Source organism: Typopeltis vanoorti, chromosome 9 (assembly GCF_054136105.1).
Source record: "Typopeltis vanoorti isolate ZY-2024b chromosome 9, IOZ_Tvanoo_1.0, whole genome shotgun sequence".
NCBI classification, from domain to species: domain Eukaryota; kingdom Metazoa; phylum Arthropoda; class Arachnida; order Uropygi; family Thelyphonidae; genus Typopeltis; species Typopeltis vanoorti.
Window position 1 is genome coordinate 24,052,932 of NC_143557.1, and position 26,255 is coordinate 24,079,186.

The window sequence follows — 26,255 nt, forward strand, 5'->3', positions numbered from 1 at the left end:
GGGAAAATCTTGCAAACTTGTAGCAGATTTATTTAGAAGTATAACATCATCCGCATAAAGCAAAGAGCTGACATTAACATATCCAATTTTGATATCATGTTTAATACCACTTTCCTTCATAATGTGATCCATATAGATAATGAATAACAGAGGGGATAATGTACATCCTTGTCTCACAACAGATTTAACATTAAACCATCTTCCTGTACTTCCTTCAATTCTAACTGCTAACTTACAACTCAAATAAAGACTAAGTATTGCTTGATATAATTCCCCATTGACAAAATATAACTGTAGTGTATTGAATAGCTTCTCTCTTGGCACCTTGTCATATGCCTTTTCCAAATCGACAAAACTCAAATAGAGATCTTTGTTATATTCCCATGATTTCTCCACTATTTGTCATAAAGTGAAGATCTGATCCTGACAGCCTCTATTTGGCCTGAATCCAGCTTGTTCTTCGCCCAGCTTTTCTTCCACAATTCTTCTCAACCGTTTCTCAAGTATACTTGCAATAGATCTTGCCAGGAATACTTAGTAGGGAAATACCTCTGTAATTCTCACACTCAGTTTTATTTCCCTTCAGAATATTTTGCCACCTTCTTGATATTTATTTTCTAATTCTTGCCAAAGTCCTCCCATGACTTTTGTTTAGCTAGTTTTACACAGTGTTTAGCATTCTTGCATTTGTCTCTGTATTCTCTAAGAGCACAAGCTGACTTATTTGCCAGGAACTTTTGATATGCTTTCTTTTTTTCCTTCACTGCCTCTTTAACTTCCTGTGTCCACCAGGGAGTTCTGATTTTTTTATCCTTGCAGACAACCTCACAAAATGCATCTCTGGGAGAATCAATAAGGGCTTTCTTGAAGGCTTGCCACTGAATCTCCAAGGTTTGATTCCTGTTCTCAAACTCTTTCATTTTTTCTTCAATAATCTTTGTGTATTTTAGTCTACAGTTCACATCTGATAGCTGCTCAACTTCTATTCGCTTTAAAACTGTCTTACATGTCATTCTTTTCAATATGAAATTCAATTTTATCCTGTTCAAGACTAAATTATGATCACTTCCAATTTCAAATCCTCTGTACACTCTGGTGTCCTGCACCAGGGAGAAAACATCGCTATCAACAATAACATATCAATGAGACTTTTCTTATTCCTTGCCTCTTCTCTCCATGTGAATTTGTGCACATTTTTAAGTTGCGACATGGTGTTAGTAATAACCAGTCCATGTCCAGAGCAGAAATCCAACAGGTATTTTCCATTATTATTAGCTTAGCTCTTTTCTCCAAATTTTCCCAAAATACTTTTGTATGTCTCACAATCATTTCCTACTCTGCTATTTAGATCCCCAACAAGGACCAACTTTTCCTTTTTCATTGTGTCAGTTGCTTTTTCTAAAGCATCAAAAAATTCCTCCACTTCTACCTTAGTAGAACCTTCTTTGGGACCATAGGCACAAATAAGTCTCATTGTCCAGTTCCCTATTCTTATATTTGCCCACATTACTCTACTTGAGACTGACTGCCATTCAAGAAGAATAGCCTCGTATTTTGTGTTGAATACTATGGCTACTCCTTCTTTTTCTTGATTATCATTGCCTGAATATAACATTTTGTATTTTTTGTTTCAGTCATCCCCTATTATGTCGATCTGGTACTTATCTAATTCCTCAGCTAGCTCCATTTCTTTGCCATTCAGGCTTCTTATGTTGATAGTACTGATCTTCAAGTCTGGTGATGTTGAGTTGGGGTGTGCTTTCAGATTTGTTCCAGTAGCTGACTTTTCGATGTTCGTCCTGGTTCCCTGGTGAAAACAACAGGGGCCTTATTTAACCGGGCGACGCCCCAGCCGGCATGAAATTTTGTCATGTTGTACCATCATTTTTTTATTTCGTAAGATATTATTATAAACAAATTAAATAATATAATGCCAAGATCGGGAGCCATGAGATGGCAGCAGTTGTCTGATGTACTCTCCTGCTCACAAGTAAATCGCTGATGGCTTGGACCAGCTATCAGCAATGGCCAAAGGTGAAGAGTGGCCACACGTGATTTCAAGTTGGTCTGAACTAAATAGCTTTCCCTTCCTTTTGAGATTAAAAGGCATTAGTAGATATTAATATGAGCACCTCCATGAACTCAGAAGACTGAAATCCAACATGTACCACTTTTTAATATCTGTCAGTCAGCCATTCTCTTATCCACACTAATATTTTATAATTCGATCCCATAGTCTCCAATTTATGCAATGGTTTCCCCATGGTGTATCCTGTCAAAAGACTTAAAGTCCAAAAATATCATGGTATATCCATTCCTCTTGTCAAACTGAACAGTAACATCATTATTAAAATATGTGAGCAAGTTTCTTAAACATGAACTTCCCTGTTCATGTTTAAGAAATATGCTATTCATTGCAAAGTATATATATATATATATATATATATATTCTCTGTCCACCCATTTCTGTAATCAAGCTCTGACTAACTTTTACAAAACTTTCTCCACCATTCCAGAGATACCAAGTCAATAGTTGAACATATCAGTCTTTGCAACATATATATGATAATAATATATATATTATTAAACATATTTAAAAACTGTTATCATATACACTGCTAAGCAAGTGAGTGAATGACTGAACAGTATTAAAATTTCCAAACGTTCCTTTACTCACTTCCTTGAGGCTAGAAAGCTGAAATTTTAGACAAATGTTAGTGTACAACAGACAAGACACATTCAAAACTCACAATTTAAGGAGCAAAAAAAAAAAAAATCTGAAACTTCAAAATTTCTTTGAATTTTCTAAAACCATTTTCAACCTTCAACTTGATGAAATTAGTCAGGTCTTTCATTGCATTAGGTTATTACAAAATGAATAATCACCTTGCTTGCACAATATTCTATATTCAGTAAGCTTTCATGATTTGCTTTGATTTGAAATAGGAGAGTTCTATGTTTTCTTTTTTCAATAATTCCATGAAATCTCAAATCAGATGCATTCAAGGAAGTCCACATCATTTACTAAAGAAAAGGAATAATACTTACACTGATTAAGCAAACTAGAGATATTTATGTTTAAAAATCTCACCCAAATAATATAATCTATTAGATGCAAATGTAAGTTTGTGGTTTAGTAGTTCTGTGAGAAGTTATTGAGTATTGAGACTACATTATTATGTGACTAAAGAATTTAATAAAAATAAGCTTAAGGGTCAAAGCTGTATAACTGAGAGGAGACCTCCACATAGCCTTTAAAGGAATGTGGAGAACCGACCAGGGCGTCTGATCTAATGTCCAATCCTCACCTTCTCGTGGTGCACCCTGTTAGGTATCTACCTGGATACTGAACGAATGAGGATGGACCGGCAATTTGGGATTTAGGCGACCAAATTGTATTCTTATTGGCTTAAACCACAATATTAAATGATGGTACAACATCATAGAATTTTATGCCGGCTGGGGCATCGCCCTGTCAAACAAGGCCCCTGTTGTTTTTGCCAGGGAACCAGGGTGAACAGTGAAAAGTCAGCTACTGGAACAAATCCTAAAACACATGCCAAATCAATATCACAAGAATTGAAGATCGGTACTATCGACATAAGAAGCCTGAATGGCAAAGAAATGGAGCTAGCTGAGGAATTAGATAAGTACCAGATCGACATAATAGGAGTGACTGAAACAAAAAAAAACAAAACAAAACTGGTGATCTCTTTCTGAGCAATAAATACAAAATGTTATATTTAGGCAATGACAATCAAGGAAAATAAGGCGTAGCCATAGTATTCAACAATAAATACGAGGCTAATCTTCTTGAATGGCAGGCAGTCTCAAGTAGAGTGATGTGGGCAAATATCAGAATGGAGAACTGGACAATGAGATATATTTGTGCCTATGGTCCCACAGAAGGTTCTCCTAAGGTAGAAGTGGAGGAATTTTTTGAGGCTTTAGAAAAAGAAATTGACACAATGAAAAGATGGTCCTTGTTGGGGATTTAAATAGCAGAGTAGGAAAACTGTCAGACATACAAAAATATTTTGGGAAAATTTGGAGAAAAGAGCAAAGCTAATAATAATGGCAAATACTTGTTGGATTTCTGCTCAGGGCATGGACTGATTATTACTAACACCATGTTCCAACATAAAAATGTGCACAAATTCACATGGATAGAAGAGGCAAGGAATAAGAAAAGTCTCATTGACTATATTATTGTTGATAGTGATGTTTTCTCGCTGGTGCAGAACACTAGAGTGTACAGAGGATTTGAAATTGGAAGTGATCACCATTAGGTCTTAGGCAGGATAAAATTGAATTTCATATTGAAAAGAAGAACATGTAAGAAAGTTTTAAAACAAATAAAAGTTGAGCAGATCTCAGATATGAACTGTAGATTAAAATATACAAACATTATTCAAGAAAAAATGAAAGAGTTTGGCAACAGGAATCAAACCCTGGAGATTCAGTGGCAAGCTCTAAGGAAAACATTGACTAATTCTGCCAGAGAGGCATGGGGTGAGGTTGTCTACAAGGATAGAAAAATCAGAACTCCCTGGTGGACACAGGAAGTTAAAGAGGCAGTGAAGGAAAAGAAGAAAGTATATCAAAAGTTCATGACAAATAAGTCAACTTGTGCTCTTAGAGAATACAGAGACAAATGTAAGAAAGCTAAACACTGTGTAAAACTAGCTAAACAAAAGTCATGGGAAGACTTTGGTAAGAACATAGAAAATAAATATGAAGAAGGTGGCTGAAAGTTATTCCTCTCCTATTTGAGTTACCGTACCACATTAGATTAGCTCTGCTGACACATTCTTGAATGCTAATAATGTCAAGTTCCTTTCTAATATCTATTTTTAATATGATTCTGCCATTGATGCCATCGGTTCACTCCCCTAATTTTTCTCAGAACCCTCATATCTGTGGTCTCTAGTCTTGGATCAAGTGCTTTATTTCTAACCCAACTCTTAGATCCATAACTTAAAACTGGTTTAAACACTGTTTTGTATACTGTGAGTTTGGTGTTTTGGCTAATTTCTCTCTTATTCCATATAAATTTATTCAGCTGGCTAATAACCATACTTCCAGCTTTTCTTATTCTGTTGTATATTTCCAGATTTAACCTGCTATCTTCACTAAAAACTGTGCCTAAATAGCTGAAATATTTTGCTATCTTCGATCAGATCAGATCAGATCAGATCTCCATTCAGAATGCAGCTGAAGTTTTCTAAGCTCCTGTGTATTTTCATACTTTTGGTTTTTTTATTGCTGATTTTCATGCCCAATTTGTTACTTGCACTAGATGTGTTTAGGAGTAGAACAATATCTGCATAAAGAGATGTCAATCTCCAATTCTAATTCATCAGGCTTGATGCCTCTTTTGTAAGTGACATCAAGCCTGATCCATGAACCATATATGGATCATGAATCAGGCTTGATGCCTGATTCATGATCCATATAGATGATGAATAAGAGATAATGTGCATCCTTGTCTTATCCCCTGATCAGGCTTGATGCCTGATTCATGATCCATATAGATGATGAATAAGAGATAATGTGCATCCTTGTCTTATCCCCTGATTTTACATCAAAGCATCTTCCTGTATTTCCTTTAATTTTAACTGCTGACTGACAACTTAAATATAGACTATGTATTGTTCTGTATAATATTCCATTCACCACATATAATTGTAATGTTTTGAAAACCTTTTCTCTGGGCTCCTTCCAGATCTACAAAACTTAAGTACAGATCCTTGTCATATTCCCATGATTTCTCAACTATTTGTCTTAAAGTGAAAATATGATCTTGAATACCTGTATTTGGCCTGAGCCTAGCTTGTTCTTCTCCAAGTTTCTCTTCCACAATCTTTCTCAACCTCTTTTCAAGTATGCTCAAATTAATCTTACCTGGAACAATTAGCAGAAAATTTCCTCTGTAATTTTCACATTCAGTTTTATTCCCTTTTTTAAAGATGGGTAGTATGAGAGCGCTACTCCAATCATTGGGAATTCGATTTTCTGACCACCCTCTGAATCATGCAGTGTAGCCACTGCAAGAGAATGTAAGAGAGCTAAGCTGTGTATAAAAGTAGCTAAACAAAAGTCATGGAAAGACTTTGGTAAAAATATAAAAATAAATATCAGGAAGGTGGCAAAATATCTTAGAAGCTATTGAAGAAGCTTAGCAATGGAAGAAAGAGTACTGTAAAAGGAATCAAAGATGATAAAAGTGACATGAAAACTGAAGATAAGGATATCCTAGATGTCTGGAGTAATTACTTTGAAAGACTGTTAAAAAAATCAAGCAGTGACAGAACCATACTAAGAAAATTTTCAAGAGGAATGCAAAGAGGAGTACATACCAATACTTGAGGGAGAAAAATCCATGAAAAGCTTGAAATGTGGAAAGGCAGCTGGAGTAGATGATACCATACCCCAGGAAATAGATGAAGCTAGGCATTTGGGGATGGTGAAAGACAGATCTGTAGTTTAGCGCACATATTGCTAAGGTATCTCATAAAGATTACTTGGCTACAGAACACACTAACAAATAGAGGTATGGAATTGTCATTCCTCATTATAAAGCCTTGATATGTTCACATCTGGATTACTGTAATCCAGATATGTCCACATCTGGATCACTGTACCACAGCTGGGCTCTTGGGAATGAAGAAGTGGTGAAGATTCAGAGGCAATTATTAAGATGGTGAGTGCTCTGTAGAATTATTATATTGTACAGGCACCTTCGTGGAGTCCAAAGACTGATTGCAGGAAACCCAAACTATCCACACAATCTATCATACCTCTCCTCTAACTTCATCTGCAGAGCAGGAATAGGATATAAAAAGCCTATATGTAAATTTGTTCAGACAATGATGATGAAATCGTTTAGGTTACTTAAAGGGTTTTATAGGATTGATGAAGGGAAAAATGTTCAGCATTTGGCTGAGGGGATGGGGAAGCAGAATAAGAGGTCATCCCTGGAAGTTGAGTAGTACCCACTCTAGCCATTAATACTATTACAACTTTAACAGCATAGAAATAAACTTATAATCTAATAGTAAATCATTTACAGCTTTCAGCACATACAAACCACATATATAACATGCCTATAGCAGCACCCAATGTTCGAAATGTTCACTTTTTGTTTTCACAGATGCCCAAAGTCTGTGTGGCCACATATCAAGAAACAAGGTGATGTTCAATGGCCATACCATACCGTAGGTTCTAGTACAGTGTCTCGATACACTTTGGCAGAGGTTTTGGCCCCTTTCTCACAGAAACAAAACTTGGATATCACCTGATATGATCCCTTCCCCACACCAAACCATTACTGATGCAGGATAATGACCTTTCTGAATCCTTAGTGCTATCGCATGTGCTGGGCAACCATCTGGGACATATAACTGATTGTTTTGATGGTAAAACAACTCTTCAACGATGAAAATCTTCTCATCTGTGAAGAGGATATCTCCATGTCTGTTGTTCACATATTGCCAAAGAAGTACTTGTTGCATAAGTTGTGGTGTTAGGAAGTGTCCCATAGAACGATAGGCTCAGTCCCAGGTGTGACATCATTCTCTGCAAAACATTCATCTGTCATCGCATCGCTTTCTGCGTTCTCACAGATTTAGGCATGGCAGAGGTGTGCCTTCACAATCTGTTGCATCCTAATGCAGCATGATTGTCCTGTTCTTTGGTGGGCAGATATGTTTTCTGAATCATTATGATGGTTAATAATCCAATACACAATATCCTACTGATTCTGAGTGTTTTTAGTGTTTTGAAAATAACAGGGGGGGGCTGCATTCCAACCTTGTAAAGTGCTATTACAGCTATACAGTTCTCATAATCTTCCCACTGCATGCTAATTGGTACAGATAGACAACTCTCTCTACTGATAAAACATGCAAATGTTGGCTGTACACAGTGCCATTGATGGAACCAGGCTCACACAATTATATGGGCAGTGCATGAGTGTGCAGAAGTTGTAACAGTGTTTATGGCAAGATTGTGTACATGATGTACCCATTAAGTAATGAGAATTATTATATCAAAACAAAGAAGTATATTTGGATTTGTTAATTACACACATTCAAAATAATCTCCCTCCAACTCCACACAACTTTTACATCTGTCGTACAGGTGGTCGAAGACACAGTGGAAGTCCTGAATGGGAATATCTTTCAGTGTCTGGGTCACACAGTTTGGATGTCCTTGATGTCACTCAAGTGCTTGCCTTTTAAGGCACACACTTCATCTTTGGGAAGAGGAAAAAGTCTGCAGGAGTCAAATCTGGAAAATAGGGGAGGGATGTTCGATCACACAGATCAACTTCAAAGCCAAAAACTGCTTCACAGGCAGCACACAGCGTGCAAACATGTTGTTGTGCAACAGAAACCAATTGTTGTTGTGGAACAGTTCTTTCTTGACACATTGCACTACTCCTAAATAATACTGATCATTCACTGTGGCACCCTCAGGAACAAATTTGCAGTGGGTAATTCCTGCAGTCAGTGTCAAAAAAAAAAAAGAAGTGACCATTGTCTTGACATGTGATTTTTGCACCCTGACTTTCTTCTACTGAGGAGAACACAATCCACGGCATTTCCATGCTCTGGTGTTTCATTTCCGGATCAAACTGAAAATGCCAGCTTTCATCATGACAATTCTTTGCAACACATCACAATCTTGATCAAGTGCATAGATGATATTTTGACAACATGAAACCCAGTACTCTATCTCTGTTCATGTGTCAACAAATCTTCCTAATGTGCAAATCTCTTTCTAAGATTAATCTGGCCATTTCCTTACCAACACCAAGCTGTACAGCAAGTAGCTTATTGATTATTTGCTTGTCATCAACAAGGGACTCCCTCCCCTCTTTAAACATTGGTTTAAACAGACAGTCATCACTGTAAACTGTTTTAGGTCTTGGTACCAGTTTCAGTTCTGTATCAGTTTTTCCCAATATACAGTAAAATTTTACCACAGCTCTTTGCTCCATGATGCAACTTCTAACACACTACACTCACACTTCAATGGTTGGCACATGAAAACTAGTGCACCAACACACTCCAATGGTCAAAACTATAAACACATTTGTCACTTTTATTCAAGGGGCTGTCCTGTAAAAAAAAATCAATCTCATTACTTAACTGGCACACTATGTATTGTGGTTAGTAGGGGTGTGAGGACTAGATTTTTTGCCTGAAGAGTTGTGAATGAATGGAATGGGTTGCCAGTGTCAGTTATAAGTACTCTGTCTGTTCATGGGTACAAAGAGAGGTATGATAGATTGTATGGATAGTTTAGGTCTCCGGCAAAGAGTCTTCAGACCCCATGAAGGTGCCTACACAAGAATAACAATAATAATCTCAAAACCAAATATTTAGAGAGAATTAAAAATAGAAACTAATAGCTGTAAACAAATAAATTCAGTTAAAGACTAATAAAAATACTAAAAAAAAGAAAGGAAATAAGTTATAAAGGAGGTGCAAGATAGTCGATAGAAATCAGATGTATGAAAAGTATAAAATGCAGGCAAGAGTGATATGCATGGTAAAGAAAGAAAAAGTGCAGTATAAGAGAAGATTGGAACCAGTCGGGCCAATGATAATTCAAGGGAACTCTTCTGCTATATGTATCCAGAATAAATAAACAAGGATAGGTTTCTGACAGACTGTGACCTTATTTTTATGCACCCGACAAACAGGATACACAACAGTGAGCTAACAATGTATCAGAAGCCCACCTAGTTTTCTGGGTTTCTTTGAGGACATGTGGAGGTTTTCTTCTTGCTAACTAGCTTTATCCTAGAGATCACTATTTATCCATGGTAAAAGAATTATGTAAAGTGATTTATTTTAACCATAACAGGAAATGCAAATCAGTCTGGAAGTTAAAACACTATAAAATGCAGGACAGTATATGTGGACAATGTGATATATTTCAGAATGAAATTTTCACAAAAAGTCTAATGAAATACACTGAATAGTAATAAATAAAACTTACCTTACAGTATATACGATATAAAGGTACTGCTGCATAACTAAATCCAAGAACTAATACAGCAGCTGCTGAAATATAAAGTAAAGCACTTCTGTTTCTCAAATTTTGTTCACTGGACTGTGAAGAGTAGAAAAATTTTGATCTTTGAAATTCCTTATTTCTTCTGTATAACAGTTTTTTATTTGGATTTTCATCTTTCAGTACTGCTCTCAACAGATATGGATATTCTAGGCAACATGAAAATGATCTGGTAATATTAGCATAGATAAGTCTTTGCTTGAAAATTGTACCAAAACTTAACACAGTAACCATTAAAAATAGAAAATTAGTGCAGAATGAAGAATTCTTCTGTACTTTGTTAATACCTGTAAAAAAAAATTTACACATATAGTACAAATTTTATCCATTACTTTTATTTGTCACTTATATTCAAAGGGCTGTCCTGTAAAAAAAAACCAATCTCATTACTTAACTGGCACACTATGTATTATGGTTAGTAGGGGTGTGAGGACTAGATTTTTTGCTTGAAGATTTGTGAATGAATGGAATGGGTTGCCAGTGTCAGTTATGAGCATGCATTACAGATGGTATAAAGTAGCAAAAATATTTATTATTATTTTTTTTTTTGGATGTTGGAAGTTTTTTTTTTTCCATTTGTTAAATTTAGTTTACTTGGATAAAGAATTAAACTAAATTTATTATAGTCTAACCAAGTGAGAAAAAATTTCCAACATCTTTCTCTAAATCCAGGGTAATTTAATAATAAGATGGTAGAGATTTTGGCAACTCGTATAGGTAAATATGACTTCTCCATTGCTTCTGCATCAGTATCACCACTTCTGGGTCTGGCTCCTCCTACTGACGAGACCTCAATAAAGGTCGAAACCGGTCTGGGTAGTGGCCCTTCCCTTAATGCATAGCGTTATACATGTCTGCAAGGAGATGTGTTTTGCATTATGGGAAGTACTGAGACAAGGAGTGATGTGAGCTTGGTCCACCTTTACCACGAATTGCCTCAGTCCTGAAGATACTTTAGGCGGAAACTTTGTTTGTGTACACTTGGATAAAGGATTAAACTAAATTTATTATAGCAAAAATATATGTTTTGGATTCACCCAAAAAAATTGTTATAGTAAGTGAGATATGGTTGGATAAGGATGACAGGAATAGAGATGGAGGGATATTATTATTTTTTTTTATGAAGACGGACAGGATAGAAAGGGAGGAGGAGTGCTGTAAATTAGTAGCAGAAAAGTTATTCCCAACCATGGAGAAGATACAAAGGGCAAATAGAGGCAGTAATGTATGAGATGGATAAGATGAAATATTTAGTTCAGTATTGCAATATACCTGGTAATATGGAGAGCAGTGAGAAGGAAATATATAGGCAAATAAGAAAAAAGTGATCATTATGGGTAATTTTAATTATAGTAATATAAACTGGAAGGAACATATGGCATTCAGAGGCAAAGAGATTGAATTTCTCGAGTATTTAAGTGGCAACTACATTAAGCAGTAAATAAGATGGGGCACACAAAGATCAAGATATTCACTTTGATAATCTCATCAGAGGATGTTAATATAAATGAGGTATTGAGTCTTCCTCCAGAAGTAACCATGAAAAAGGGATATGTGGAATGATAAGGCTATCAATTATGACAAACTCGGGCAGTAGCATGCAACTATTTCATGAAATGACTAACTGGACGGATGAAAAGAATATCAATGCTGCTTGTGCCCTACTCAGTAACTGTCTGGCGGAGATCACATTTGAATGTATTCCGGAGGTCAGGAGATTAAATACAACAGGTGTGAAATGCATGACAATGCAGCATAGGATAAGTAGCGATAATTAGTTGCATGAGGAACACAAAGCAAAAATTGCTTGATAAGTGCAGCAAAAGAGAAGTATGAGAAGCAATTAATAGGGGGGGGGGGCTGCATGTTCTTTCAATGTGGATAGTGGACAAAAGAATGATCGTGGAAGGATGATACTGCTTTGTGAAAATGATAACTGCTCGGAAGGATATGGTTGAGATATTAAATGGGCAATTGATAATCTTTCCATCCTCATGAATGTGATATCATGCACAACTTGAGTGCATTGGAAGGAGAGAGGAAATCATGATGAATTAAGTAAACTTGCTATGAATACAGCTCTAGGGCAAGATGATACATAACCGTATATTTTGAGGGAATGTTCTAAGGAGATAGAAATGGTGTTGATGTAATTTTTTTTTTTTTTTTTTTAAACATGAGTCTTACATTGGGACAAGTTATAAAGTGGAAAAAGGACAATATTGTTCCACTTAATAAGGGAGGCAATAAGACTAAGACTCCAATCAGTGCATCTGGAGTTGTGGTTCAAGTGTTAGGGAAGTTATAAATTATATATTTAGTTTAATCCTTTATCCAAGTGTAAGCAAATAAAGTTTGCACCTGAAGTATCTTCAGGATTGGGGCAACTCTTGGCAAAGGTAGACTGAGTTCTCATCACTTTCCTTAGTATCCCATAATGTAAAGCATCTCCTTGCAGACATGTATAATGCTATGCATCATGGGAAGCGTCACTACCCAGACTGGTTTCGACCTTTATTGAGGTATCTTCAGTGGGAGCCAGACCCAGAGCTGATACCAAGGTTAAAGCAATGCAGAACTCATATTTCCGTATGCCAGTTGCCAAAAGGTGTCAACACCTTATTATTAAATTACTCTGGATTAGAGAAAGATGTTGAAAGTTTTTATCTACTTGATTAGACTATAAATTATATATTTAGTTTAATCCTTTATCCAAGTGTAAGCAAACAAAGTTTGTGCCTGAAGTTTCTTCAGGTTAGAAAAGTTGGTGAGGGCAAATATTCAGAAATGGGTTGACAACAGCACTAGATCGCATTGGTTTGCTAAAGGAAGATCGTGTTTTAGCAATCTATTTACTTATTATAACACGGTGGCAAATGCATTAACCTCCCTGCCGGCTGAGGTGGATGAAATAGTGAGACCAATTTGCACTTCTTATCCATATTATTCAACGGCTGTTACAGAATCATATCTAGATTTAGCTGGATGTCTACAGACGTCATGGCGTTGGGGGGAGGGGGTTAAACAAGGGAGATGTATACACACGGTGGCATATATTTAGCTTTTGCAAAGGCCTCTGACAGACTGCCACATGACAAACTGGTAATTAAATTGGAACGAATGGGATTTGGAGCCGGTTCTCTGATTAGCATCAGAAATTCATCTATGTAGGAATCCCAGAAGAAGAAGAAAGTCCCTATTGTCATGATCTGTTTTGGAGCCATAGCCGTTTAATTTACATGATATAAGGATAGACTTTAATGGTGATATGCAGTTATTTGCAGATGTCGATTTGGGAAAAACTATGGGGAGTAGAGAAAACGCTGTAGCTTGTAAGATGATTTGAATAGACTGACCGATTAGGTAAGTCTGGTCACCTGTTGAATGTTGCAAAGCATAGTGCTCTAAAATTTGAGAAATGTACAGTATGAACTGGCAGAGATATCCTAGATGAGGTAGAGGAAGGATATGAGGGATTGGAGATTGATAAGGACCTTTCAGGGACATATTTCTAAAATTGTGAGCACAGAGTAAAGATATTATAATTACACTGTTTGAGGGTGGTCTGAAAAGTTCTTGGCCTCGACCATAGATGGCAACACCGTCGGCAAGATTTTTTTTCCTAAGTTGGTATATCTGTCAAAAGCATCCATGTGAAATTGCAAGTCATTCTATCAAGTAGTTTTTTTAATACAACTGTCTAAGGCAAAAGTGTTGTCTCTAACCCTTGAAATGGATAAAATTGAGTATCATGCGGTTATAAAATTCTTTGTAAAAGAAGGTTTAATGCCAAAAGAAATTCATTTGAAGTTCATAAAAGTTTAAGGGCACTCTTCTCCTTCATTTTCGACAATTCAGAAATGGGCTGCCAAGTTTAAATGCGGCCCTACCAGCCTTGAAGATGATCCATGTGAAGGACATCCAAAAAGTGTAACAGCAGAAAACATTGATCAAGTGCATGATATGGTATTGGATGACTGGTGAGTCAAATTGCGTGAAATTGCTGAGACTATAGGTATTTCAAAAAGAACGTGTAGGATACATTTTGCATGAAGAAATGCAAATGAAAAGGCTTTGTGCAAGATGGGTGCATGCTTGCTCACAGCAGATCAAAAACAGACTTGCATGAAAATCTCTGAACACTGGGGTAAGGTGGTACAACACCTTTGCAACGAGTTGCACGGTGTTGTACCACCTTACCCCAGTCCTGAAGAAAGATACTTTCAGGTGCAAACTTTGTTTGTTCACACTTGGATAAAGGATTAAACTAAATTTATTATAGTCTAACCAAGTGAAAAATAAACTTAGAAGCAGTATTAAATACTAGGGTTAATCAGGTAGGAGTTAGATGGATGAGTAATATCATTAAGTATGAGGTACAGAAGAAAATACTGTAGAGGGTATATAAGGAGAAAGGTGACCAGTAAATTCATGAACAATACAAGGCCGTGGCAAGGAAGGCAAAATCAGAATATGAAAAGAATCTAGCTAAGCAGGTCAACGGAAATCCCAAAAAGTTCATTCGTTATATGGCAAGTAAGAGGAAGAATGACTATGGAAGATTAATTAATGAGTGATGATGATCATGAGGAAACAGAAGCAGATAAAATAGTTACAGTAACCACTTTGCAAGGATATATCATTCTAGTGAGGTTACTGCTTTAACCTATGTGACAGACACTAATGTGGGAACAGAGGTGGATGAATTGGAGATTCTTAGGATATTGCAGAATCTCAATGTAAATGCAGCTGTGTGATTAGATGGGATATCAGCTAGGGTTTTACGAGAATGTACAAGGGAACTGGCAATGTCTTTGACTAATCTGTTTAATTTAAGTCTCAGCTCTGGTAGAGCTCCAAGGGAGTGGAAAGAGGGCAAAATAATTCCTTTGCATAAGGGAGTTCTAAGACTACAGTAGCAAATTATAGACCAGGGTGGACACAACGTGGCTTGTGAGCTGCATGCGGCTCACATCCATGTGTCATGTGACTCTTCACGAACTACCAGGAAAAAATAAACAAAAATATAAGAGGAGAGAAGAAAAAAAAAAAAAAGAAAAAGAAAAAGAAGAGAGAAAGAAAAACTGGGTTAATAAAAATTTCTGCAATAAAAAAGTTTAACTCAAAACACATTAAATGAAGTTTACTTTGAACAATTAGAAGAATTTTAAAGTCGAAACAATAATTTTCATTACTTATTTACTAATAGAGGCCTTCCTTATATCCATTTTCTTAGTAATCTCCTTAAAATTAGATGTGTAATTAGTCAAAGCAGTTCTTACAAGCTCGTTACAACCTTGCCATGAGCACATATACTTACTCCCGTACCATCGCATCGGTAAAAGGTTGTGCCAAAATAACTGAAATTATTTTGGCTCCAGAAGGACGTGTAGTTGGGCACCCCATTATAGAGCAATTAGTATCTTAGGCATGGTAGTAAAAGTACTAGAAAAATTGATAAAAAAGAGAATTCAAGAATGGGCAGATAAAAATATGATACTATATGAGGGTCAACATGGCTTTGTGAAGGGTTGGTCATGCCTTAGTAATTTACAAACTTTTTATAATAGAGTAACAGCTGAGTCAGATAAAGGAAATGGCTACATGATGATTTTGCAAAGGCATTTGACAGAATATCACATGTAACTCTGTTATGGAAATTAAAACAAATGGGGATGGATATGACAATGGTTAAGTGGATAAGAGGGTGGCTGCTGGACAGATATCAAAAAGTGGTATATGGAGGGGCAGAATCGAGGTGAAAACAGGTGACTAGTGATGTGCTGCAAGATTTGGTGCTGGGACCATTGCTGTTTAATTTGTACATAAAAGATATAAGAAACAACCGAAAAGAAAAAATTCAGTTGTTTGCTGATGATGTGAAATTAGGTAGAATAATAGTTAATCAAGGTGATGTAGAGAGCTTGCAGGATGATTTAAATAGACTGTCAGTATGGGCAAAAGTTAATGGGTGTCAGTTTAATGTTGAGAAATATAAAGTTATGCATTTTGGGATAACAGATTACAAGCCACGTATCACACTGATGGCACTGTACTCCAGGAAATAGATGCAGATAAAGATTTAGGGGTGGTGGTAGACAGAGACTTAAAGTTTAGAGGACATATTGCTAAAGTAGCCCATAAGATTACTTGTCGGTCACATTATTATTATTAATACACCCTCCATGGAGTCGACAGACTCATCGTGAGAAGTTCATTCAACTGACAACATATTTATCATACAAAATCTTAAAATCCTTAACACTCATTGCATTAACAACACATTCTGGTAATGAATTCCATTCATTGACAATTCTCGATGTAAAAAATCTACTCCTCGCATCCTTCTTCACCACACTTTTACATAACTTCCAGGACTGACCTCTGGTTCTTCCCGTCTCACTTTCTACTCTTTTTATAATCCCCTCTGGATTAATCTGATACAATCCTCTCACTAATTTAAATGTCTCTATCATATCACCTCTCTTCCTCCTATCCACCAAACTCTGCAATCCACATTTCTTCAATCTCTCTCTCCATAGCCATACATTAACAAATAAAGATAAGGAAATTGTCATTCCTCTTTATAAAGCCTTGATATGATAACATCTGGATTACTGTGCTCAAGTATGGTCCTCTGTGTTTCTTGGGGGGATGAGGAAGCAGTGGGGAGGATTCAGAGGAAAGTGACCAAGATGGTGAGTGGCCTGTGGAATGTTCCTTATGAAGATAGATTGAAGGTGTGTGGATTGTAGAATTTGGTTGATAGGAGAAAAAGAGGGGATATGATGGAAATATTTAAGTTGCTTAAAAGGTTTTATAGGATAGATGCAGGGATAATGTTTCAGCATTTGGCTAGAGGGATAAGAACAGGGAGCCATCCTGGAAGTTGAATAAAGGTGTGTTTAGTAGGGGTGTGAGGACTAGATTTATTGTTTGGAGAGTGGTGAATGAGTGAATAGGTTGTCAGAGTCAGTTGTGAGTGCTTTGTCTGTTAATGGGTTCAATGAGAGGCATGATAGACTGTGTGGATAGATTTGGTCTCTGGCAATGAGTCTTTGCATTCCATGGAGGTGCTTGAATAATAATAATAAGGGGCTATTACCAGATTAATGTGAATGAGAATTTTTATACAATTGGGAAAGTTAAAAGGGACAAAAAGAAGCAGATCCTGGAAGTTGTGTAAAGAGGGTATGAGAAAGGGAGGAGAGTCAAGGAGTAAGTTTTTGAATGGCAAGTGGTGGACAATTGGAATTCTCTGCCTGAGAGTTTGGTGAGTATGAAGATAGTAAATACACTTAAGGCATGGTATGATGAGCAGTGTGTGTGTGACCTCCTGCAATGAGTCTTTGGGCTCCACAGCGTCCTGACAATGATAATAATAATAAGAAATTGTAATTTAAAGAATACAATATTGCAAAGATAAATAAACAGTTCATATGCTTTGAATCTGGAAGATATGTGTGTGTATATTTTAGTAAAAATATATAACCAGTAACATAAGTGCTTCACAGTATAAATAGCACCAAAGGAAAAATAAACATTTATTGAACTTGCTAATACCTAGCAGGATTTCCAATAAGTGAAATCCATTGTAATATTAGCATATTCAATAATTATTTATTTTCCACTAGTGTGAAGTACTGTTATGGATAACAACCAGTGCCTACACTTATTTATATGCATAACTAGTAACAGTATCTCACTAACATTCAAAAGTGTTTGCTATAGTTTAGATTTTACTGCCTGGTTGAAAATAATCTGATAATTTTTATTATTACTCTCTCTTTATGTGGCTCCCACCCATGGAAGTTTTTTTTTAAAAGCTACATTAGATTTGTAATAAGAGTGGGCTTCTGACTCTGTTGTTTTTTTTAGGTCTTCCAGGGGTGGTGTAAATTTAATTTTTTTTTTCTTCTTTTATTTAGTCTGGAAATCCTGCTATAGAGACAAAGTATAGAACTTTTCACACTGGGCAATGAAATTTATCTACTTTTTCCTCTTCCCCCCCCCCCATGTCAGGTGGAATGAAAAACTAAGTTTCTGGGAGAGGGAGAAAACTCTCCCATCTCTGTATGATTAACTCACCTTTAGTTGAAATGCCCTTATAAAAAGTTCTTTACAATGGGATTCAACCAAAGAGCATCACTGATACTGACAGATGCTAAATAGAATTTTTAAGGTTTTGGTCTGACCAACAATTCAGGAATAACTAAATAAAATGACAATACATGGCTTTGCTAAGGATTAGTAATCTACTCAGTAATCTTGTGTTCGTAATCTACTCAGACTATGCAAAAAAAAAGTTTAAATCAAACTGAATTAGGACGATGGCTACACTGTAATGTAAGTAGACACTGCCACCACACATTGAAAGTTATTGCATAAACTGAATAAATACCATAGCTCAGTCACAAAAATCCTTGAGAGTGAACTAGGAGATTCATAAAAGTTTATCAATTAACAATTGTAGATTTTTCTTTGGGCTGGGGGGAGGTGGGGAATATACTGCTGGTTGATGATGATGCAAAGTTGGTAAGAGAAAAAATTAATAAATATTAATTTTTTCATACAAAAGACCTTAGAGTAGTATAATGATGATTATGGCATATAAGTTATTAAAGGGGTTTTTTGAAGGATTGACACTGATGACTTTTTTGGTATAGTGTAGGAGGGAAGAGAATGAGGGGTCACCCATGGAAACTGTGTGGTTAACGAGGATGTTAAGGATTAGATTTTTTGCTTGGGGGGTGTGGGGGGGGATTAAATGGGTGCAATACATTGCCAGAAGGGACTGAAAGTGCTCTGTCTGTGAATGAGTTTAAGGAGAAGTGTGATAGACATTGCGTAAATAATGGCTAGTGTGTCAATATAGGGGTTCCCCCCACACACACACAATGAGACTTCTGACTCCACAGAGACTTAACTGAAGCCACACATACACACATATATATATGTATGTATGTGTGTGTGTAAGCCAGTGCATAGCTAGTGTTGTTTTTTTTTAATAGATAAAAATGAATATCAATTTGAAAATAAATATTTGCTTAAAATGGAAATGTAAGTAGAATATATGTGAGGAAAAATATGGGAAATACCACTTACTAATCAACCAAATCATTTACTATTTTTTTTTTAATTTGAAATCTAGGAATAACTGATTAATTGCCTTACTAAAACATTTCATTCATTTCACACCAGGTATTATATTACTGAATAGTTACATTACAGTTAGTTTTATTAAAGTGAAGCTCACAATTATTATCATCATTCAGGCCTCCATGGAGTTAAAAGATTCATCGTAGAAGGTCCTTCCTAGGAAACACAAAATCTATCATACCACTCCTTGAACTCACTGACCATTCTTGCTCTCACCACTTTACCAGGCAATGCATTCAACGGTTCAATTACCCCTCCATGCTCACAGCTTCCTTTTGCAACTTCCAGGGATGGTCCCTTGTCATCACTCCTTCCTGCCATTCCACCAAGTGAAAGAACTTCCCAGTGCCAACCCTATAACTACTTCTCAACAGTTTAAAAGTTCAATCATATCACATCTCCTTCTATCTACAAACTCTGCAGTCCACATTCCCCCAGCTGATCCTCATAACTACATTGTACAGTCCTGTACCATCTTTGTTATCTTCCTCTGTGACCTTTCCACAGTTAACTTATTCCCTTCAAATCCTGGGAACCAAATATGAGAACAATGGTCTAAGTGTGGTCTGACCAGGGTCTTATACAATGGAACGATAACTCTTTTATCTCTGCAGGTCAGCATCCTTCTCAGTATTGCAGCAATCCTCTGGGTTACCTTCACCACCTTTGCAATATATTCCCTGAATTTCAAGTTTCTATTAATTATCACACCCAGATCTCTTGTCTCCCCTTACTTACTCTAGTAGAGCTCCTGCAATCGAGTATTCAGCTCCCATCGATGTATTCCAAACTTCAAGACTTGACATTTTGCTGCACATTAAACTGATACCCCAATTCATTTGCCCATATGTCTAGTTTATTCAAATCCTCTTGCAGGGCATCTGCACTATTACTAATAACCCTTCTCAGCTTCACATCATCCGCAAACAACTGAATATCCCCCTGCAATCCATTGACAATGTCACTGATATAAAGGTTAAACAATATAGGTCCCAGTACTGAGCCCTGTGGGACTCCACTCGTAACCTTCTGCCTCCTTGATACTGCTCTACCATACACAACTCTCTGATACCTATCAGACAGCCAATATTTATTTATTTATGCTTATGGCTACATGAAACTGGTAAGTGAAAAGTACAATCACAATTTCCAGCAACAAATTATGAAAATCTTAACATATAAAAGTTCATTACATAAAAGGCACAACCAGCTTTCTAAGTCTTTCCTTTTTTTTTATAAATAAAGTAAAAGTAACTTGTCATAATGAAGCCAGGGACAATTATCGTCCTGCTGTAACAAGTATGAAAAGGCTGCTTGTTCTCACAACACTTCACAACATAAATGTAGCTGTGTCCTAGGTTTAATTAGAGAGCAGTTGTGTCTTGTGTGAGAATCCAATACTGAATCCAGCTGAATAACCCGACATCTAAACCTATGTGCCGCAACTTAAATATCAGCTTATCATGTGGCAGTCTGTCAAATGCCTTTGCAAAATCCAAAAATATGGCAGCATATGCCTTTCCCTCATCAACTGCTCTTTTCACTTTATTATAAAAGGCAATCATATTACTAAAGCAAGAGCACCCCTTAACAAATCCACGTTGCCTCTCACAGATAATGCTACCCTCATCTGCCCAATGTTGTACATGCTAATTTCTCCAATTAACAACTACTGATGAAACACAAACTGGCCTATAGTTAGACACATCTGGTCTGCTACCGCCCTTATGCAATGGCACTATCTTACCTTCCTTCCATTCCTTGGGTACTTTTTCCTGTAGCCAGACTTTCATTGAAAAGCCACGTCAACGGAGCTGTCATTTCTTTAGCGCATTCTCTCAAAACCTGTGGTGAAATACCATCCAGTTCCACAGCTTTACTGACATCAGGGCACTCAGTACTTGGAACATACTCTCCTCCTGCACCTCTAAAACCTCAAACCTGCCATCTCCCTCTAGTATTAAAACCTACTTCTCCAGGATGAAATACTCCAATAAAGTGTTTATTGAAAAACTCCACTATGTTCTCTGCATCAGTCACTGTCCCCATTTTTATCTCATAATGCCAGCCTGGTTGGCCGAGTGGTTAGAATATCGTCTCTCCAGCCAAAAGGCTGCGGGTTCGAATCCCACCACGAGCATGGATGTTTGCAATTGTCTGTGAAAATACTAATGGTGGTGGTCAGCAGTAGATGACGTTGATGTAGATGATGAAGGTTGGTGGAATGGTGGATACAGAGTTGTAGGGTAAGTTCCATCCCTCGATGAGGCGTTGGACTCCCTGCAGGTATTACGTAATAAAAATAATGTCATTCTTCCACAATCATTTCTCCTCCTACTGGCCATATAGCTAAAAAAATACCCTAGGATTATCTTTGGATCATAGTGCCAATCTCTTCTCATATTCCAGTTTTGCCTTCCTTACCATATTAGTCACTCTCCTGGTCTGAGTCTTATATTTTTCATGCATCTGCTTTCCACCCCTCTCCTAATATCTCTGCCATAACCTCTTTTTCACCTGCAGTTCCTGTTTGATATTGTTTATCATCCACTTTCCACCAAGTTATGTCCTCTTCTTCACTCATGGAATACAGATTACTATTGCTGCTAACAAATATTCCTTCACAATTTCCCAAGCACTAATGATATCCTGGCCTTCCAATTCTGCCCTCTGTGGAACTGCCCCAAGTTGATATCTGAGACTATTATAATCACCTGCCTTATAATTTCACATATGTTCCCTTTTCTTTGATACTCCTGCATGTCTATTCATCTTCAAAGTCAAAACCACATGGTCACTCTCTCCAACTGGTGGGAGATATCTCATCTCACTTATTATCAGCTCTTCTGATGCTATGACCAAATCCAAAACTCTGGAACCTCTTGTTCCCTATATTACTTGCATTTTCCTCTTCCCAGCTTATACTGCTGTAGTTAAAATCTCCCATAAAAATCATTCTTCTTGCACTTGCCAAGCTCAACTGCCTAAACATCTCCTGGTCCCCACCCTCTGTACTCCCTGGTTTATAGTAACACCACACTAAATATCCTGTCTTGGCCACCTCTACCTCACACCATATGCTCTCAAAACCATTAGCGTCACTGCCCTCCAAAGCCTCTCTCAGGGGGGAGAGATGTCATCTCAGTTAATACTCATCTGATGCTATGACCAAATCCTAAACTCCTGAACCTCTTGTTTCCTCTATCACATGTTGCCTAAGACATCTGTTCCTCAAGAATTCCAAAAATTCCATTCCCTTATTACTACATGCATTTTCCTCTTCCCAACTTATACTGCTGTAGTTAAAATCTCCCATAACAATAATTTTTCTTGCACTTGCCAAGCTCAACTGTCTAAACATCTCCTGGTCCCCACCCTCTGTGCTCCTTGGTTTGTAGCAACATCCCACTAAATATCCTGTCTTGCCCACCTCTACCTCACACTATATGCTCTCAAAACCATTAGTGTCACTGCCTTTATTCCACTCTTTATTCCTCAAATCCACTCTTAGAGGACATAAGTCATTACTTATCATAAACAGCACTCCATTACAGCATTTTCCCTTCCTATCCTGCCGAAAAATGCTGTACCCTGCTACTTCTATTCCTGTTATTGTATCATCTTCTGTCAACCATGTCTCAAAGATCTCAATAATCTTTGGCCCAGGCTGATGTTATCAGAGCCACCAATTCATCTCCTTTATTTCTGATACTCCTGGCATTAGTATAAAGCATAAAAATGTCACTGCTTCTATACCTATCATTATCCCCTCAAGAGTCTGCTGGACTCAGTGTTACCTGATGTCGTCCCCCTTCCCCCAAACCCATTCCCACAAGAGGCTACCCCTGCTACCATCTACCCTGGGAATTCTAGTTTCCCTGCATTGACACACCAACTCATTCAGAAAACAGCAATCTCTCCAGATGCCTACATCCTTCCTCATTCAAATGCAAGCAGTCTCTTGCATACTGCTCCTTTCTATCCTCAAATGCCCTCCAAGCATCCACGTATTCCAATCCTCTCTTCTGACACATTCTGCTATTCATTATTACTGCTCTTCTGATAGCTCGTCATTATCATACCTGGGTAACACGCACACTATCTTTCCTTTCTGTGTTTTCTATTTTTTAGCTCACATAAGCATAATATGTAAAAAGATTTTAAAAAGAATTAAAATAGAGCTGCTTTCAGAGGAGACATGTACAAATATTATTTAAGAAAAAAAATGCATGAATGAAAATAAGAACCAAACCTTGGAGACTCAGTGACAAACTCTAAAGAAAATACTGACTGATTTGGTAAGGGAGGCATATGGTGACAGTGGTTTGAAAAATAGAAAGTCTGAATTTCATAACTGACTTAAGAAGTCTAAGAGGCAGTCCAAGAAAAGAATAAATGTCAAAAATTCCTGATAATTCAGTGAAAATGGATCCTCGGGGAATACTGAGGAAAACATAAGAATGCTAAGATAAGTCACAATGAGTCTCTGACTCCACGGAGGTCAGATGTTAATATTAATAACGTGCAAAAGTAGCTAAACCAAGGTAATGGGAAGACTAAGACTGGTATGAATAGAGAAAATAAATAATGTACACAAAGGCCTCATAAAACATTTTGGAGGATACTGGTAAAAAACTTAGAAATGAAGGAAACAGTACTGTAAAAATAATCAGATAGTTAAGGCAATGTAAACATAAAATCTAAAGATATTCTGGATGATTAAATGAGAGAAAGCAGTGCAAAATATCCAACTTTCTATATTCATCAGTAATACATATCAATACTTCATTAATTTCCCAATGTGTATCCTCAAGGGTATAAGCACTATGACATTTTACATTATTAACCACCTACCATCAGCTCTCCAAATTAGTCTGTTATTTGTCAGGAGTTGAATATTTTTAGATCTTATCTTTCAGTCTAAGGAACTTCAAACTGCATCAAGTACACCTTGGTCTATATCAATACTTGAGGCACAAGAATTCATTGAAACTTGAAATGTGGAAAGATAGTTGTAGTAAGTGATATTCAACTAGAAATGCTTAATAGAGGCATAAAAGTTTTATAGTGACTACACTGGTATAATTCGGATGGTGTGATCAAAAGGTCAAATTCATGATTGGAACACAGAACATCAATCCACTTTGAAAAGTAAAAAATAAAACGTGAAAACTTAAGAGGAATTTCCTCAATAAATGTTACAGTAAGCATACTTTAGAAGTTAAGAAAAATTATAGAAAAGAAAGATAAAGTTGGTTTATCCCATATAACTGTAGCCTCAAAAGGCTACAGTTGTATGGGATAAACGAAACATTATAACGGGAGCAATATTCTGTTATGAAACTGTAGTCAGCTGATAGAATTAAAGGATATACAAAGGTACAATTTTTACAGTGAAAAAATAAGCATGTTTTTGTTGTTTTGTATATTCTTCAAATATAGTAATGCTTTTGGAGAAACAGTATCTCAAAAATTACAGTAATTCGTCAAATGGAGAAGAACAATATTAGAATTTCGTTGAGGAGGGCGGGGAATACAATACAGTTAACTGAAACAGTAACATGTCATTGTGTGCATTTTAAATTCAGAAACAGTTATCTCAAACGGAGCGATGATCGAATTCCTATATATCCTAGGCAATACTATTATTCTTTCGTTGATCTTAGACACGGGAGAGAATATACACACACACACGTGCGCACATATTATAAAGACTGCATTCGGTATAAATGTTTGGTTCCGGGTGAACTTTTTTTTTTCTATTTCATACGCGCGCATATATAATTCTTAATAAAATCTGCTTTGAAGTTGAGAGTTCTTGAATTAAATATGTAGTAAGGATAAAAGTTCATATCCCTTAACCATGAATAGGGAAAAAAATGCTTGTACCTAGGCAACAAAACTAAGACTCAACATCGCATCTTCTTAAATATAATTAAATATGTAGTAAGGATAAAAGTTCATATCCCTTAACCATGAATAGGGAAAAAAATGCTTGTACCTAGTCAACAAAACTAAGACTCAACATCGCATTTTCTTTTACTTATCCCCTATCAAAAAATAAACATTGCCTGTACAAGTTATATACCTGTAACAGCCATGCGAGAGAAAAACGCGTGAAATACAGTACTTTATTTATGGAATCTTTGATGGTTAGTGTTGTTAGGGTGTTAGTGGGATCAGATCTTGCATAATATTTTTTTTTTTATAAAAAAAAAAGTGGCGAAAATACTGATAGCGGTTTACTGGTGTTATTATTATTTTTATATCACTCCCACACATGAGTGGCTGGAAAGGCCTATTGTCAATAAATGCTGAGTGTGGACTGAGTGTTAAGAACAAAGTACAGTATTGTATCAACATTCTTCTTATAGGGGATGGAGTCGGATAATATTTCATGGGGATGGGAGATAGATTGAATAAAAGATGATTAAGATTAGCAGGTTCGGTTCATCAGCAGTCCAACTATAAAAGGATGTTGAGCTGTTGCTCGAGTTCCTGCAAGGTAAGCAAAAATGGTGGAGAGACGTAATTGATGCTAGTTCTACTGAACAGCGACTATGGAAATATCCATAGAAGATAAACAATGAGCAAAGTGACGCACTGGGCTGGTGAACTTACTGCATATCTAAAAATTCTGGAGGGTGCTTCAGAAGAAAGGGATTTGGTTGCGACTACTGCCTATTTTACAGATTCACGACTGTGTTAGTGAAGCCTTGAGTCACTAACACAAGGCTTGCAGTGGCGGCTTGTGAAAATTTTAAGTGGGGGTGCTGCATATACATAATAAATAAATAAAAATCTTTTTTTCCCCTAATCAGTAACCAATTTATTAATAAATAAATGTAAGCTACACTGCCCAATCGAGCAATGTCGGAATAACTTGTAACGTGCAATGACATGCGTAAACGAATATCGGCGAGTCTAGCCGCAATTGCGCGATAATTCTCACACTGCGTTAGATCGCAGTGCATTTGTTTCGTGTAACGATAATTGAAAAAAATATAATT

General features: G+C 36.7%; 1 protein-coding gene across 4 annotated transcripts in view; it reads right to left on the reverse strand.

The window, feature by feature from the left end:
- Positions 1-25,990, reverse strand: part of Cox11 (Cytochrome c oxidase copper chaperone COX11) — a 177,139-nt gene extending 151,149 nt beyond the window's left edge. For 2 of the 4 annotated variants that reach the window (XM_090397990.1, XM_090397987.1), the window contains exons 1-2: positions 25,247-25,361; positions 10,012-10,373 (exon numbers count right to left, since the gene is read on the reverse strand). In XM_090397990.1, coding sequence (XP_090254116.1) covers positions 10,012-10,320 — 309 coding nt within the window. In that variant the 5' untranslated portion in view covers positions 10,321-10,373; positions 25,247-25,361. Of the gene's footprint in view, positions 1-10,011; positions 10,374-25,134; positions 25,362-25,866 lie in introns of those variants that run through there. The other 2 variants (XM_090397989.1, XM_090397988.1) reach the window with 2 other exon arrangements.
- Between the last annotated feature and the right edge of the window lie 265 nt (positions 25,991-26,255).